General features: G+C 34.9%; 2 protein-coding genes and 1 long non-coding RNA gene across 5 annotated transcripts; 2 read left to right on the top strand and 1 right to left on the bottom strand.

The window, feature by feature from the left end:
* Positions 1–265: 265 nt before the first annotated feature.
* Positions 266–3,156, top strand: LOC114306604 (heat stress transcription factor A-3). The gene is made up of 2 exons (XM_028251875.2): positions 266–1,101; positions 1,933–3,156. Exons 1-2 carry the CDS (start codon positions 301–303, stop codon positions 3,049–3,051), a joined length of 1,920 nt encoding a protein of 639 aa, XP_028107676.2. The 5' UTR covers positions 266–300; the 3' UTR covers positions 3,052–3,156.
* A 272-nt stretch (positions 3,157–3,428) lies between these two features.
* Positions 3,429–4,657, top strand: LOC145801195 (uncharacterized). The gene is made up of 2 exons (XR_014342280.1): positions 3,429–4,192; positions 4,344–4,657. It is a non-coding gene; the product is annotated as an uncharacterized LOC145801195 (long non-coding RNA).
* Positions 4,658–13,022: 8,365 nt separating this feature from the next.
* On the bottom strand, positions 13,023–17,095 carry LOC145788806 (uncharacterized). 3 transcript variants are annotated; one of them, XR_014342278.1, is made up of 4 exons: positions 16,801–17,090; positions 16,537–16,652; positions 13,570–13,692; positions 13,023–13,390 (listed from the first exon to the last, which is right to left on the bottom strand). XR_014342278.1 is itself a non-coding variant. In XM_082891755.1 (4 exons), exons 1-4 carry the CDS (start codon positions 16,894–16,896, stop codon positions 13,371–13,373), a joined length of 351 nt encoding a protein of 116 aa, XP_082747881.1. In that variant the 5' UTR covers positions 16,897–17,090; the 3' UTR covers positions 13,023–13,370. The 3 variants fall into 3 exon arrangements, 1 of the variants encoding a protein (XP_082747881.1); XM_082891755.1 differs by having other exon boundaries at positions 13,570–13,688; XR_014342279.1 differs by lacking the exon at positions 13,570–13,692 and having other exon boundaries at positions 15,285–16,652; positions 16,801–17,095.
* Positions 17,096–18,606: the final 1,511 nt, after the last annotated feature.

The following is an 18,606-nucleotide window of genomic DNA, read 5'->3' as shown; positions in this document are numbered from 1 at the left end:
ATTAAATCATCTCAAACTCTCAAACTTCAAAACAACTTTCAAAATATATAACCAAACAAATTAAAAAAATTTCTAAAACATCTTTCCCAAAAACAAACCAAACAAACCCGTCTTTTTCAAACTCCCAACAGTAAAGTTAAAAAAATGGTCCAAAACCCAGAAAAATATCTAAGCTCTAATGGGTCCCAATTCTCTACTTTGACAGCCCACAGATATTCCTGTACTCCTCCTCCTACTAACTAACACTAACTTACCTGGAAACTGTCCCAACCCAATGTCGGTCTCTCTCTCTCTAAAACTATGTATCTATATGTCACTCTCTCTCTCTCCCTCTCTCTCTCTCTCTATTTTTGCACCCAATGGAAATGGCCCAACCGGACAACGGAGGAGAGGAAGAAGGGGCGAACCTCCTTCCACCGCCTTTCAAGATTTTTATCCGAACTCTCATTGTCGGCAATACCCACCTTATATACCTCTCTCTACCCACCATTTTCTCATTTATTTTCCATCCAAACTCAACATTTTCCTTCCGATTCTCTCTCTCCAAACAAAAAAACCCAGCAATTTTCTTACCCTGAAACGATGAACCCAAATGATCAATCCTTGTTTCCTTCCTCTAGCCCACCTGGGTCTGACTCAGATTCTCCGATTACTCCTCATACTTCTGGGTTTTCCACGATTCAACCCAGTTCTTGTCCTTTACCGATGAGCTTTGCTGGGCTATCATCTTCTTCTTCTTCTTCCCCTTTCGTCCCCGCTGTCCTGGAATTCGAACCATATCGACATATGTCTGAGTTTAAAGGGATTGTAATCGGGGAAAATGTTTTGAATGTACCACCAATTGGAACGAGTAGTGAATTGGAAGAGAATTTGGACACTCCTCCTCAGCCGCTTGAAGCTTTACAGGGCACTCCAATCCCACCATTTTTGTCGAAAACTTTTGATATTGTGGACGACTCAACATTGAATCCGATTATATCTTGGGGCCTTAGGGGCGAGAGCTTTGTGGTTTGGGACCCACTGGAGTTCGCGAGGCTCGTACTTCCGAGGAATTTCAAGCACAATAATTTCTCAAGTTTTGTTCGCCAACTAAATACATATGTGGGTATTGCATTAACACAGCCTACAATGGCTTGTGTGGTCTGTATGTAAATTTCCTTTTCGTTTTCTTTGTAATTTTTCTTGTAATTACTCTGTTCTTTTTTATCTTTTTGTATTTTATGTTCTCTTTGTAATTTGATTAATCACTTTGTAGTAATCCCTTTGTAATTGTATATAAAATTTTCTGGAATTTGAGTCTCTTTCTTTGGTGATCAACATGTTAATTGGAAAGTTTCATGGGTATGTAATGAATTTCTAGCTGTGAAATGCTTGTGAATTTGTTGCTGTCATAGGCTTTGTATACAGGAAAGGAGATGGAAATGAGCTTGTTCATGTAATATTCTGATATGAATATTTTGCTTTCTATGTAATTTTATAGTTGTTGGGTTTCTTTGTATTGCAAGTTCTCTTTATTCGTATTCAACTACAATCTTGTGAAGTCTTAAATAATATTGTTGATAATAAGAATAGGGTCTGAGAAGCTACATATTCATTTTTCATATCCACCAAAATAAGGACTTCCCTTATTCGAACATCTATGGATTGAGGAGGGTCCATCTTTTGCAGGTAGAATTTTGGGTTTCATTGGAACATTCATTATTGTTGACAAGTTTATATCATCTCACTTATGCATTTATGTTTTTAGAATTTGTTGTAGCAATGTACGGATTGTAATTATACTTCATTGCAGTTCATTCCTGCTTGGAATTTAACGGCTTCAAATTGTTTAGTGTTACAAATTCATTTATCATTTGAATCAATTTTCCCCTATTCAGGAATATGTTTTCTGCTCAATTCATTCTTGAATCATTTTTGGGTAATTGTGTTCAGGGATTTCGCAAGATTGATACTGATAGGTGGGAGTTTGCAAATGAAGGTTTCTTGCGAGGAAAGAGGCATCTGTTGAAGAGCATACAGAGGCGCAAGTCAACTCAAATGCAGCAGATTAGGAGCCATGCTGGGTCTTCAATTGAATTAGAGAAAGGAGGATTGGAAGGTGAGTTAGAGAGATTGAGGAAAGAAAAGACTTCTATGGTACAGGAAGTTGTTGAATTGCAGCATCAGCATCATGGGACAGTCCAGGATATGAATGCAGTGAATGAAAAGCTCCAAGCAGCAGAGCAGAGGCAAAAGCAGATGGTTACGTTCTTGGCGAAGCTATTTCGGAACCCGGAGTTCTTAGCTCGTCTTCAGCAAAAAAAGGAGCAGAGAGCCATTGATTCTCCGAGAACAATGAGGAAGTTCGTAAAACATCAACAACATGAACCAGGTCAATTGAAATCATCCATGGAAGGCCAGATCATCGAGTATAGACCCGAGTTGTGGAACCTTGCTGCATCTTCTATAACCCCAGACTTGAGTCCAGCTGCTGCAAACGAAACTCCTGATTTTCTTGTACAAGATAGGGAAGGAAATCTGGGTTTGGGTGCAGAAACATTGCCTTTTCAAATAGGTAATATTGTATCAGAAGAATTGCATGTAACACATGAAGTTCTCAAGACCACCGAGCAGGTTGGGGAGAGAACTTCAAGCCTAAGAACTGAAGATCCTCTTTTCAAAGGAAAGAACGTGGTTTACCCCCAACCAGAGCTTGTCCCCGAGTATTTTGTCTCTTTCCCGGAAGACTTGACAAAGGAGAAGAATGTTCCAGAATCATTGTCTCCAGGAATTGAAAGTCTTGTTAAGAAAGAGGATGTATGGAACATTGGTTTTCAAGCAGGTGCTGGTATGTCTAATTCTAGCAATGTGTTATGGGATATTGTTAACAATTATGATGTGCCAGAATTGGGAATTTCAAGCGGTTTATCAGATATTTGGGATTTAGATTCCCTACTGGTGGCGGGAAGCTCAGGAGCTGAGAAATGGCCAGGCGACGATTCTCCATTTGATGAGCCTGATAGCCAAGCTGGCCAAACAAACGATGATATTTCTAGGAAAATGGATCCATAGGGCTTCACTTGCTGTCTTGCGGGTCTTCTAGTCCTTGTTATTATTCTAGTTAATGGGTTTTAACATTGAACATTTTATTTTGAATATATATTCATTTGACCATCATATTCCATTCCTTTTAACTTTTGTTCTTTCATTTCTGTGGGGTAGTTGAGTTGTTACATTTATCTGTTAATTGGTATGAATGGCATTTTGTATGATTTGGTGAACTGAGTTGTTTTATGAGCCATTCCAGCTGCAAAGGGCTTTTCTTACTAACAAATAGTTGTGTAAGCTATGATCTTTGCAGGTTCGCGTTGCTTAAGATCTGATGGCTTGCTTCAATTGGGCTTTGGCTGAACACTCCATGCTTCACTATCAGGCATTTTCCGGTACGTCATTCTATTACAAAACCTTGGTTGAATTGGCTTACATCTGTATTATTATTATAATCCCCTTCTGCTTTACTATAGTGGTTGGCTTCTCAATATTTTATTCAGATTGGTAGTGAAGACAAATTCAATTTCTACCATAAGTCTGTCTGTAGTATGCTGACAATCAGTCAAAGAGAAAAACTAATTAAATATGTTTTGTTTAACTGATCCTATTGTTGTGCTAAGAGGGGTTGCATCATCATGGCCACTCTTTTGCTTGAATGAAGTTTTATATTTAAACGTAGTACATTTTGAGGCCCTGATTTTGGTGGTGTTATGTGGCATTGAATAAGAACATGGCATAATTTTTGCTATGGTTTATATTGAGAATTTGTTGAATACAAATCATAGTGCTGGTAGTGTCAATTCTGTCAGCTATATTACATGTATTTTCTACGTGTGAGTATCAAAGGGTGAGATCACTCTCATCGTATGTTCTTGTGCATTCCCTGTACCCATAAGTTCATTGTACATTTCTCTAGTGGGATAATTTGGATAGAAGGTTCGGTGCTGTCAGTGGCCTAAAAACTTATGCATCCCATTGTATTGAGCTAGGCTTAGTCGTGTGCATTCTGTTTTTACTTGTTACAGATTTTGACGACTTCCTGTTAGTCTACACATCTTTTGTTGGAAGCAATGGCAGCCTCAGCCATCGAACTGCTGGGCCAGAACCAGAGCTTTCGGTTATATGCATTGATGTCTAACCTCCAGTGACTAATTCATTCCATGTAAGTAGTGCTGTATCATATCAACTATGCGGCATACTTCTCTTGGCATGAACAATTTTGATCGTGTCAATTTTTAAATTTCTGGCAATGTTCAACTAAAAATACTGTGGTATATTTCCCTAATTCCGGTTGTAATCTATCTCTTGTTCAGATTTGGAGTTGGTAAATTTGAAGGCATTGCAGGTTTGCCACCCTTTGATGCAGATAGCAAAGGGTATTTGTTGCAAAAGGAGGTGTGATAGAACTATCATGGCTGTGGCAAGGAGTGCAACTTCATTCTGGTTGATTTAGTTTTGTAGCTGGAAACCACAACTGTGTATGTTCATTGTATGTCAAACTTAGTGGGTGCTTGGGAAGTGGCTATTTTTTGAGTTTTTTTTTTTTTGTTATTTGGCTATTTTAGCTTTTGTGTTTAGGAAGTTGGAAGGACTTTTTTTATTGTTATATTGAAAAATGTGTTTGAAATGATTGTATTATGCAAATGTGTTTGAAATGATTGTATTATGCAAAACAACCCCGCTAGGTAGCTCGACAAAATATTGGCTCGAGGTGCCAAAACGACGTCGTTTTGGCACTTGCTTTTTTTTTTTTTTTTTTTTTTTTTGTTTGTTTGGGTCTCGCCTGTCTTTTTTCCTTCAGTAATCTAACATTTGGGTCAAGATTTGCCTTAATGTCCATGAGTGATCTGAGCTCAGCATTTCCACAAACAATTTGAGGGTAAGCTAGTGTGAAGAAAAGGAGAGAAGAGAAATGGTGGGTTTTTATTATACAGACAAGTTTGGGTTTTCATCACATAAATGGGGGGTCTTCTTCGTTACAGAGAAATGGTGGGTCTTCATTCTCCTATATTGGTTTTCATCTTGCTTAGTGTTCTCTCTATCTCTCTTTTTGTGGGTCTTCATAATAGAGAAATGTTTTTTTTTTGGTTCATAGAGTTATACAAATGGTTTTTTTTTTTTGGAACAGGCAAAGTGAGTTTGATTTATGAAGTTGAAGAAGAAGAAAAAGAAGAAGAAGAAGAAGAGATTCATCAAACCCCAGCAAGAAAAAAAAAAACTAGTTTCAGGGAAGGTAAAAAATAGATAAGTTCACACAAAATCAAATCCAAATCAAAGAGAGGGATGAGAGGTGAGAGTGCTGAGAGCATTTGAATAGAGAGAGAGGAGAGGAGAGGAAAGGAACAGACGAGAGAGAAAATAATCGAGCCACTCGAGTAAAAAATTTGAGCTACGAAACTTTTTCCTATGCAAAATCACTGAAATACCCCTACAAAAAAAAAAAAAAAAAAAAAAAATTTGTAATCAATGCCATGGCGATTAGTACACTGCCACTGCCCAATTTGCTTTTTTGTGCACATATATTACACAATTATTTGTTTCTAATAAATGAAAAAAAGTGTGTTAGGTTTAAAAAATAAATGGACATATTTGTAATAATTGATATATTAATTAGTGGACTAATCATTGTCATGACATTTTATCCCCCTCATTATTGAAATTATAAATACTAAAAATCTCTAAAATTTGTACTAATCATTTGTTTGTGCACTTATTATTGTACAACTTTATGCAGTTTGCAACATCGGATTGTAAAATAGTTCACTTGTAAATTTTCAAATTATCACTTTCCCAAAAAAGAAAAATTCCTTTGAAAATTGATTTTTACTTGGGAAAATGGCCCAAACCCCAGTGGGCGTGACTCCTACCACCCCACTGTTTTCTGATTGGTTCAAATTTTATTTTATTTTATTCTTTATTTTTTTTCACTCTTGGTCTCACAGCCCCCACGTGGAGGTGGGGCTGCAGGGGGTCAACCCCCACTAGGAGTTTCCAGCACGGTTGTTTTACTTAAACAAACTTCGAATTAAATTAAATTAAATTACAGAGTTGGTCTACATTTACAATCTAATTACAAAATGTAGTACTAACCAAAAATTGTGATATTATACACATTTCAATTGTCATTATACTAATTATACATTAAAATGAAATTTGAACGGTATGTCAATGTTACAGTTCGAAAATTACAGGTTGACTTATCAAATTCGAATGTTTGTTCGAAATGTGACAGTGAATTTTTAATAATTACGTATGCAAAAAAAAATATATGTATATTTTGCAAATTCTTTTACGAAATTTGAGTTGGCATCAAATTGGTACGGTGCAGTAGGTTCACATTGTAAAAGACTTTGAATTTCAATTATAAAACACAAGAATTTGAAATAACGGCAACTGTGTACCAAATGTAAATTTTACAGCATAAATGTACAAGTTCGAGTAAATTACAAATGTAATAGAAAATTCGTTTACAAATGTAAAAATTAAGAAATACAAACATTTTCAAGTTTGTTACACACTTGACTTCCCATTCCAAAGTTGATGCATTTACATGCTTATCGAAATTGTGTACAAAATATGAGTTTCACTTATGCAAATTAGGAATTACAACAACATAAAACAATAGAACAATATTGTTCCCCATAAAACAAGTCCGTAACGATCAGGGGCAAACATAATATGCATGACCAGGATTTTTGTGAGATCTTGATACCTTCACAAAATAATGGCTAAAGCCACAAGCACACATTCGCCGTGGCCATGTCGATGTGGCAGTGGACATAAAGGAAGTCATCCGCTATTTCGGAACTGGGAACAACACCGGAGAGAAAAAGGGCGACAATGATATGAAAAAGTGTATACAAATTCGGCTTGGGATGGTCCACAGATTTCAGGGTCACATAAACAAAATCAACATTACCCATCAACTGTTATCAACACTTATGTTTTCAAATTTGTTACTAAGGAACATGGGATGGTCCAAGGTCTTTTACGACTGCACTAAGCAATGTTTATTAATTTTCATGGTTTGTGAAACTCGCAATTTATGTTTTTTAACAGCATAACAGATTCAAAAAAGGAAAATGCGAAGAAAATCAACGTAGACGACCAATATGTTAGCTCCAATTTCTGCAAAGTCACAGTTTATTTTATTTTATTTTATTTTAATTTAATTTTTTTTATATTTTACTGCTAAGGAAATTATTCAATTGTATGTTGCAAATCTGTTTGACGAACAGATTAACAAGAACGGAGTTACAAAATATATATATATATATATATATTACAACTGCCCAATAGGTTTTGCACAACTACAGATTTTTTTTTTTTTAAAAAAAAACATATCAGCAGCATAACAATAGATTCACTGGGTTGTGTTGCCTAAATCTGGGTACAGAATTTGAACAAGTTATTAAGTTAACAAAAATTGTGTATTAAAGTTAAAATTTTCCCAATTTGGTACAGCAAATTTTTGTTGTACTCATACCACAACATTTTGAAGAACAAATTTTGAAAACGTAAAAACCCAAATGTGTATTTCAATAATAGAGTTTGCAAACAAAATTAAAAATAAAAAATAAAAAAAAAAATACATATCAGGGCATCCATGGTTCGTGAATACCAACAGATTGGCACGATTGTTTTGCCCAAAAAATGGGAAACATGTTGAGAACACAAGATTGAAATTTTAGAAAGCATCCATCTTTGTTGAACTGATTTTTAAGAACAGATTCTGAAAATAAAATTAAACATTTTTTAAATGCACAATAGATTTTGAAGGGGAAAAAAAAAAAAACTTAGCTGTAGCAGAATACGGTTGTTGAACAACAACAGAGGCCCTGGGTTGTTTTGCCCAATTTTTGAGTCCCATAAAAACTGAAACACCAATTTTCGAACTAGAAAATGGGAAAAAAATATTGGGGGAAAAAAGTTCATAGGTGCAGATCGGTACATGTACAACAAAATACCATGAACAGGGCCCAAATTACAGTGCGATCGCATCAAAGTGGTATGAAAAACCACCAACAAGGAGTCGGAAAAGAAAGAAAGAAGAACAGAAATCGGGTCAGTATACCCTACTTGGCATAGGTCTTCGAGGATCGGCGAGCAAGACAGTTGGCTGCGTGATCTTTATGCTTTAGATTCGTCGAAAAAAGGTACGATGGTGTTCAAACCCTTTCTTCACCCCTTGCAAGAGATGAGACGAGAGAGATGAGAGCCTTTTTTTTCTTAGTTGTTGGTGTGACGTGGATATGAGGCGCATATGTAGCTTGTTTTTCGTGCCCTTCGAAAGTGTTTAGTCTCCTCGAATATAGTAGTCCTACAATTTGGACATTCATAGTTTTGAATTTAATTTCACAAATGTAATATGAAACAGAAAAGCTCAATTAAGAATTTAAATTTGACAAATTTTTAAAAAATTCATTTATCATCATAGATGCCAAAAATGAATTGTCTTACCAGATTTCAAAGTTGCCACCTAGATATTTTTGAAAAATTTAGAAAATTCGTGACTTGTGTCAAAGGCCCTTGTCCGTCATAACCAAAGTGTCTTGGATCAAGAACTTAGGTATGAGAGGACAAGGTCATGAATTGAGCACCTCCCTCACCCGATCAAAGATTAACCTCTACTAATCATGATGTGATTTTTATGTACATTATATGTTCTTGTTCTGATTATTATGTTAACATACTATGTGAGGCACACGAGTATAGATTATTTCACCCACTTTGAAATGCTTTTATTTCATGTTTGTTTGAAAAGAGTTTTGAATATGTGCTAGTTGAAAAAACAAGCTCGTATGTACATGTATCAAAATCATCACAACCTAAGCGAAATAGCCTTCATCCACCGGGATTCAAAGAGATATATCAGATAAGCACTTAGCCTCATGGTAATATGCTTGATATGGCAACACAAACACATATGCGATATGCTAAAGCGAAAATGCTCACCTAGTACTCAATTGAGGCAAGCCAAAGGAAAGTAAATATTTAGAAAAATGCATGCTCTAATATGCAAAGTGACTAATGCAACACATACAAAATGCAACTATCAGATTCGGCTTCTTAACATGACATATGGATCAATTCAAGGCATATGGTAGCGCATGTATTCAAGCAAGTAATAATCGATGTTTATCAAGTATGATGAGCCAAACCCTAATGTATGCAAAAATGGGTGCAAGTCATGATAATGATATGAAACTAAAAATGTGATACTAGATGCAACCATAGTAAGTAAGTAAATAAAATGGAGAAAGAATGGGAGTTGGAAGACATACAAAATATTTACAAGTGTTACAAATTTGCCCTTGCACAAGAGGGTCTGAATGAATGTTCTAATTAACTAATTATTACAACACAATTGAATTAACTAAATTAACTAGCCTATTACAAATTCAAATGAAGCCAACTATTAGTTACACATACTAAATATTAAAGCATTGAACGGGTGGCACGGAGCCACATGCGCACAACGGAGAACGTCCTTTTTGAAACCTCTCTATTTGCTACCAAAATTTGCTCTGTTTACAATTAGAAAATTATTCTGTTTTGGCCTTAGGTTTTGCTCTGTTCTGTTTTAAAAATTTCCCTGCCTGTACAAAATAAGTGGCCAACAAGCTTTGACAAGCGGTCGACCGGACAAAATGGTGGCCGACGGACCACCGTTTTTTGGGAAATGCCCTGCTACTACAGAGTTGAAATAGAGAAAAAACAGAGTATTTCCAGGAGACATTTATCCTTTATGCCCTTTCCTATCATGAAGATGATAAGGGAGGAGTAGATTCAATTCACAAATTATCAATTTTCGCAAATTTGTTTCATGATGATCTATGAACCAATAGGACAACAGCTCAATAAAATAAAACAAAAGACGAACATCTCCTCCTTATCATGGAGTTACGTCAAGGAAAGGAATGGACATTGCTTCATCAATCTTTGAACATCCCTAAAAATTATGCAATGGTCCACGACGCAATGGATTCAATATGATGTCCGATTAAAAAGTGATAATTACATCCACTAAGTCTAAAAAGCGATAAAGAGCATCAAGCATTGACTTAACCCGAGAAATGAGCTTTTCAAGCCCTTTTCTACGGGGGGAAATTATAAAGGAGGAATCAAACTCATTTATGAGCGATAATGAATTCGGAATCAAACCCGAAAGGGGTGGTAATGACCCTAAATCCAAACCCGATAACAAGCTATAATGAAACCTTCCTTTATAATTTCCAAGGGTCCAAACTAGAAAGTTTGCTCCTTAGAAGTAAATGCACCGATGATAAAGAGATGTAAGGCCTTGATCTAAACAAGAGGTTGTGCCTAGCATAAGAGAGATGTAATGCCTTGGTAATGAACCTCCGAAGAGATTAAACCATTAAGCATAGAAGGTCTCTTTCTTATGCCTTGAGCAACAATCCTTTATTTGATAGAACTGTTAATCAAAGAAATAAAGAAAGTAGGAAGATTGCAGAGATGATTATGCAAAGGTGATTATTACAAGTGTGAATATTTACATGAAAACTATGTAAAGAAAGCTATCAACTCAAATAGATTGGTGGCTATGGCCTAAACACCCAAATTCATGAGGACTTACAACAACATAAGCATAGTATTCAAAGCATAAACTAAATAAACACACTAAACAGCCCCTAATCGCACAAAACAGTGCTGAAAATTATTTTAAAAATGGTAGAAAACTTAAACAAAAATGGAAGGAAAGAAGCCTAGTAAGCAAGCTAAAGAAGGGTGGCTAGCCCCTCCTTTTTTTTGTGACTTAAAATCACATTTTTAAGCTTAAAAACCCTCTGAAAAATAGTGTGAAAAAGCAAAGAAAAGAGATAGAAAAAGGTGATACAAAAGCTCAAAGATTACCCATTAAAGAGTGGATGCTCTTCTAGTTCACAAACCACAACTTGAACACTTTCAAGAGTTAAAATTCATGTTCAAGAATCTCAGCAAGAGGCCTCAAGTTTAGGCTTAGGAAGTGTATGTATAGTGTATGTATATTGCAAGAGAGAGAGGTATTGTGTTGAGCAAGCTATAGGCACTTAGAGAATTTTTCTAACCCCAAACCATGAGGAGAGGTCATGTATTTATAGAAAAACAGGTCCTCACATTGGAAATATCTGTAATGAGACAGTTGGTGCAAGACATGCACATGGGGACAACTGGTAGCTGAAAATATCTATTTGTCGGGAAACATGGTCGGCCGGCCAACCAAAAATGGCTATTTGCTGGCCAGTAGGCCTCTGAGTGGTCAGGTTAGAAAATAATTAGGTTTTAGTCCAAAGGGAGTGCAATGTTTAGGGTCTGAAGCTTGAAACCGAAGCCTTTTGTTGAAGAAATCGAACGATTGTACAACGTAACATTTTATCATCGAGCGTTCAATGTAAGGCGCCCAAGTCTTAAGGGCGGTCAAAATGAGGTGTCTACAGTTGCCCCTCTTTGACAGAGCTTGAAGTCATAAAATGATGTGAGTAGATCTCAAAGTCCAAAGATGACCCATTTGACGAGGCCGTACGACTTAGGCAAACAATCAAAATGTAAAATGCAATTGGTTGAACTCAAAACCTGCCTATGTATCCCTTTGTAAGGAATCAAACTAGTGTAGTTCAAGGACAAGATGCAAATAATATACACAAAGAATACACTTGAAAGCTGGACTCACACGCTTCGTGAAGCCGGTAATTTTGAAAATCCATGATCATGCAAGATAATGCAATGAGCAAAAACAAGATGACCACATATGAATGAAACAAGCCTTAAGCATAAATCAAAACAAATCTAGTCGTGCCTTACACAGAAAGGAGTAAGCAAATAACAATTCCAAACACATTTCATGTGAAAGGAGGGAAAATGGTGCAACTGACAAGCATATCTCACCATATTTCCTATAGAGAGAAAGAGAAGGTTATAACTAGGTAAAATAACATCCTAACGTGTTTTACGCGAAAGGACAGGAGGATGGTGTAACCAATAGATGTATATCACCGTACTTCATATGGGGAGAGGGAAGGTTTAACTAGGAGAAAACAACATCCTAACACCTTTCACACGTAAAGATGAAAGGATGGTGTAACCAACATGTGTATCTCACCGTATTTCATACGGAGAGAGGGAAGGCTTTAACCAAGTAAAAGAGTAACCTAACGTGTTTCACGCGAAAGGGGAAAATATGTGGTGTAACCAACAGGCATATCTTACCGTATTTCATACAGAGAGAGAGAATGTTTTAACTAGGAGAAAGAAATGTGGTGTAACCAACAAGCATATCTCACTGTATTTCATATGGAGAGAGGGAAGGTTTTAACCGAGGGAAAACAACATCCTAACACTACAACAAAATTGACTTTTTACGGCTTGCAATGCATGCTGTAAAAACTCTTTCACGGCATGCACACAAATGCTGTTATATGACATGCCGTGGAACGTTGAGCGCCATTTACAGCATGCAGGTAAAGTTGTAAAAAGTAATAAATTAAACATTAATGACATACTTTGTATGTCGTATATAACTTTTTATGACATTTTTATTATGTCATAAATCATCATACTTTTCATGACATAATTTTGCATGCCGTAGAAGGTTATTTTTAATATATTTATGGCATACTTTGTATGCCGTATATAATATTTTACGGAATTTTTTTGCATGTCATAAATCATCACACTTTTCACGACATAATTTTGTATGCCGTAGAAGGTCATTTTTAATATATTTATGACATACTTTGTATGTCATATATAATCTTTTACGGCATTTTCTTGCATGTCATAAATCATTACACTTTTTATGACATAATTTTGTATGTCGTAGAAACAATAACCACAAACAATGAAACAATAATCATAATGTAACTATCCACATAAAAATTACAAAAAATTAAAAAAAAAAAGGCAGGCAGGCTCAGTTGTCCTTGAATGAGAATTTTCTTGTACAAATTAGTGAAGCCTTGCAGAGCATCTGCTATATAACAAGCATAAAATTATCACCACAAATACCAGATATATTTCAAAAACATGAAATGTCACAGCATAATCATTAAACAAGACATAAGCGACAAACGTTGTAACCGGCTAAGTGTAGCAACAGATTTAGCAACAAAACCATAAAATTTAAAACAAAAATTCCCACAAAAGCTGAATGATCCAAAGTTGTGATACACCTAATCCAAAGTGAGTAATCCAAGGCAAATACATATCTAATATCCCCCGCACCAATGATCATTCATCTTCCTGGCTACGCAACCTGGCCAATTTGTTGGTAACAACAATATATAGTTGTGCTACATGCTCAACAAGCTACTTCCTTTTCTGAGTTGACACATTGTGTGCTATTTCAGCATAGTAAGTCCTAAAATTACAACAATCCATAAGATGTGATGAGTGACAAATTCAGGTCATTATTATCTTGAAATAAAATATATTTTAGGAGTCAGGGCTCTACAGGATTGGGGGGGGGGGGCATGGTAGAAAGACGAAGATTATTTATTATGACGCAATTAAAATATATTTTAGGAGTCAGGGCTCTACTTGAAGTCGAAGCCTCAATGTTGCTTGAGCTTGAACTTGGTTCCACCCTATAACTTTCTTTGTTCGTGGATGATTGACAAGTCCCAACTTCATAGGTTTCAACCATTACTGGGAGAATCCTAACTAAAAGATTGTTTTGATCAAAGAGAAATGAAGAAACTAACAATTGAAAAAACATAATCCAAAAGTAATCCTTTAAAGTCAGTACAATTATTGTGCCACAGAAAGTTCATCTAAATCAAATGGAGAAATAAAAGAGTAGAGTTGGAGATCAAATATATAGCAAGATTGCACATAATTCCACCGTTGTGTGCACAAGGTTCAAAGATTTTGGTTTGTGGTTAGTTCATCTAGTTTAAACCTTAGTAGCAAGAAACTCCTATGGGGGCCTTGCTTCTCGCTTCCACCCCTACCTCCACTCCCAATCCCAACCTTAAACTCTTCTATAGGGCCCTTGAGAATAGTTTTTGGTAACTGAGTGTAGTGGCAGCTATATCAGTTTTGACAATGAGTGAACAGAATTGCAAGTACACAACCTGGGTAGATGTAGATAATTGACAATAAGAGTTTAATCACCCAACTACACTACACCTATCCAAGGTCTCATGGGATACATCATATATCTAAACCTAATTGCCCATAGTATTTGAACTATCTGTTTTGTTTCACAGGATATTTAACAGTATGCATCAGTCCTCTAAAATCATGTCATCACAAAGAAATAGGGGTATCATCGAATCTTTTAAGTTCTAGGCTTAAAAGAACAATACATCTCTAATTCTTTAGTATCATGCAACTTAGGAAACCATTGGGAACTATTTTCACAAGAGTTTGAATTTGGGAAACTAAACAAAAAAAATTATGATCGATATCAGTGAGAAATTTTATCCCCCTTGTGGAGGCGAGGGATTGAGGGATAAGAAAAAAAGAAAAAAACAATAAAAGAGGATATGTGGACCACTTCAAATAACCATCAAAATAAAACTACAAGGTGTTTTATCCAAAATTCTCAACTGCAACACACATACTACTGAGAAAGTCCTTCATACATGATCAAGTACTACATGAATGACGAAAATTATTACCTCCAATAGGACTCTGAATAGGTAAAAGACAGTCAAGATGATGGATCATTAGTTTGTATTTATAAGGACTCCATAGCTGTGTTCAATACAATTATCACAACTTGCACAACAAAAGTACAAAAAAATTTATAGTAAGGATTGGTGCTTCCCTAACCCCTTCACTTTCCCCTTTTTTCCCATCATTTCCCCGCCTCTCTGCACCTTTTTACTCCACCCACAACCAACCACCTCCCTCCCATACCCCACCCCCACAATTAACAACCTTCCCCATCCCATCCCATCCCATCCCATCCCACCCCACCTCTATGGAAAACAGTTTCAAGATCAAAATGGAAAAATCTTTTTTAAAGGACCAATGTGAGAACTTAACCATACTTTAGGAGGTGAAAGTGTAATTTACTCTTTTATATAATCATTTTCACAAAGTGGCTGCTCTGAGAACATTTTCACACACTTCTACATACACTTTAATTAAACAAATTGCAGTACTAGTGGGAATAAAATAAATAAAAAAATAAAACAATGAACAATATATTAGTATTTATGTAACTCATCATGGTGGTTGCTATCTTAACATTCAAAGATGACTAGATAATGCTCAAAGATGACTAGATAATACCATTGCCATACTTAGTTTAAAAATGGCATGCTTCCCCTCTCTTGGTTTATTTGCTGTCCTGCAACTTGTACAATCTCAATCTTCATTAAAATTTTGTTTCACATATATCCTAAAAATTCAGGCATGGCATTCTAATTGATAGAAATGCAATAGAGTAGATAGTACAAGAAATGCATATGTGAGATCTCAACTTGCCAACAAACCATTGATGTTATAATCATTGATAGCACAATGTCAAATGAATTGGACTGCAAGAATTTCTCCATACCTGTAGAGATCACAATTTTTCCTTTGGTACCCCCCCCCCCCCCAAAAAAAAAAAAAAAAAAAAGACAAATTGTACATGTTGTGCATTTTCCGGCATCAATTTACTCAGTTTCACTATATCAATTTTGCCATTTTTTATTTACTTTATGTCAATTTAGTTTAATTAATAACATCCCATAAGAAATTGGACATAAATCAAAAGTAAAATAGTCAATTAAAAAGGGAATGGACAATTATTGTTATTATTATTATTGTGAATTAATTTGATTTACGTTGATTTATTATGGTGTTTTGATGATTTATGTTCATTAGAGGTTAATTTGAACGTCATGTTTCATCTATCTTTTTAGGATTATTTTAGATTGTTTATGGGTCAATTTATAATTTATTAAATAGTGTTGGATTATAATTATATTTTAATCCCAACATTATTTACACCATGCCTAAATACGCTAGTAAACATATATTTCACATAGTTTCATCTACTTTTTCTCTTTCTTTTTTCAAATCCCTTACCAAATTCCCTAACCAAACACGGCGTTAAGGTTTTTCCACTACTTTGAAGATCAAATTTACATACATGGACTTTCATCTAGACCAAAATTCCTTTTGCAATTCAATACTTCAAAAACTGGGAAAGTTTCTTAACCAAATCGCAGGGGACTCAGATTCTTAAGATACTTAGTTCTTTACAAAACATAGCCAAAAAAAGAGAACGGTTTTGCACAATCATAAACATAAATTAATACCTCATTTCAACAATTCAATAGAAGCAATAAAAAACATACAAAGTATATTATCTCATGACAACAAACATCAACAAAAAAAAAAAAAAAAAAATGAAGGAAAAAGTTGCATCAACTGTAAGTTTCTTCTAGAATTTCATCCACGAAGCATATTACCAAATTGAGAAAGATTACCTAATTGATTGAGTCACCATGAAAAACCTAAAAAAGAAAAAAAAGTACTAGCATACTGAGAGAGAGAGAGAGAGACCTTGAATGTTGTCTGGTTTCTGACAAGAAGCAGAGGAACCCATAGCACGAATTGAGAAGATTGCTTCTAGGATTCCCGGAAAAACAATTGATCAAATCAAAGAGCACTACGAAGCACTAGTGGAATTTAATTGAGATTCCATCAACAAATTATTATACAGCAAATTGCTCAAACTCGACGGGAAGGAAGAGCTTGAGGGAGAGAGAAAGAGAATACGAAACTGAGGAGAGAGAGAGAGAGAGAGAGAGAGGCAATGGTGCTCACCTTAGTAGACGATGGTCCTCGGTTCCCTCGCCGGTGCAGATGGTGGAGGCGGTGGAGCTTCGAAATTGCCAATCGCTCTGAGATTAAATCTGACATGAATCACCAATCACTCTGAGATTGGATCTGAGATGAATCACCAATCGCTCTGAGATTATATCAAACGGGGCTGAAGAAGGCTGATTTGATCGGTTGAGAGAGATTAGGGTTTAGAGAGGGTAGAGAGAGAGAGAGAGAGACCAGAGACTGAGTGAGAGAGTAAGGGGGCCTAAAATGTTTTTCAAGTTTTTTGTTTTAGTTATTGTAATATTTGTAATATTTTAAATATTTTTTTTAATTTTTTAAATTCAAATAATTTACATATACTTAAAAGAAATATTTTATTTTAATTTTAATAATGTATTACTTTTTAATTTGTTTAAAAAAAAACTTTTTAATTTTTTTTAAAAAAAATCACTAAATTCAAAAAATTATAAATTTAATATATTTCATATATATTATATTTTATTATTTTTTTTACAAATATTTTATTTTTTAGTTGTATTCAGATTAGGCACATCTAAAAAGTAAAAAATAAATAAATTATTAAAAGAAAGAAAAATAATAAATCAAGGTAATTTTAAAAAATAATAATTATAAATTAGTGAGAAGCCATATAAATATTAATCATTAAAATTATAAACTTTTTCATGAATGTGTAATTTTTTTTCCCAAAATCCCACTAGGTGCAATTATCTCTTAAAAGAGACACTAAATTATAAAATAATGTATAAATTATTTTTTATATTTTGTCCTCAATTAGGAAAATTTAAGGTGAAAAGCTTGGTTGGAAATTGTTAGCTTTTTTAAATCAAAAAAAAAAAAATTCGGATTGAAATTTTTTTAATAAAAGTTTTCACGACATGCTAATGCATGCCGTGTAAAGTTATAATATTTTATGACATGAAATGTATGTCATCTTAAGTACAAATATTTTATGACATATTTTTGTATGCCGTGAACATATACATTTTTTACGGCATGCTTTTGCATGCCATAAAAAAAATTCTGGTTATTTTTTTTTTTTTTGGCAGAAGTTTTCACGACATGTTAATGTATGCCATGTAAAGTTATAATATTTTACTACATAAAATGTATGTCGTCTTAAATGTAAATATTTTACGACATATTTTTGTAAGTCGTAAAAACATACATTTTTTACGACATACTTTTGCATGCTATAAATAAATGAATCAACGACTTACATGGTATGTATGCTGTTATTGACAAAACATTAACGACTTGCAAAAAAAAAAAATGCCGTAGAATGTACTAATTACGACATGCATTTAATGCATGTCGTAAACATGATGCCGTAAATAGTTAGTTTTGTTGTAGTGTAACGGGTTTCACGCGAAAGGAGGGAATAGTGGTGTAATCAGCATGTAAATCTCACAGTATTTCATACGGAGAGAGGGACGGTTTTAAGTAGAAGAAAGATGCGAGCCAAACTACATTTCACGAAGAGAGGAGGTGAGACAAAAGGTACAAGCCAAACTACACTTTGCGCAAAAAGGGAAATAGGGTACAGGCCAAATCACACTCGTGTGACAAGGGTGAACACAATAAAATGAAAAGCACAATGCGCATAATTGCAATATAATTGCTGTAATTGATGCGAAACACAATACGATTCATGCTCCATGCAACATAATAGGCAACATAATTGAAAAGATAAACATAAAACAATATTTTGAAAACACCTCATAAAGATCTCCGACTTTCAGTTCAGAGGTCCTCAAATGCTCAAAAAGGATACAACATGCTCAA

This window comes from Camellia sinensis, chromosome 10 (assembly GCF_055761805.1).
Source record: "Camellia sinensis isolate YWXY chromosome 10, ASM5576180v1, whole genome shotgun sequence".
NCBI classification, from domain to species: Eukaryota; Viridiplantae; Streptophyta; class Magnoliopsida; order Ericales; family Theaceae; genus Camellia; species Camellia sinensis.
The sequence above is the reverse complement of the archived record's forward strand: the minus strand, read 5'-3'. Positions and strand labels throughout refer to the sequence as shown.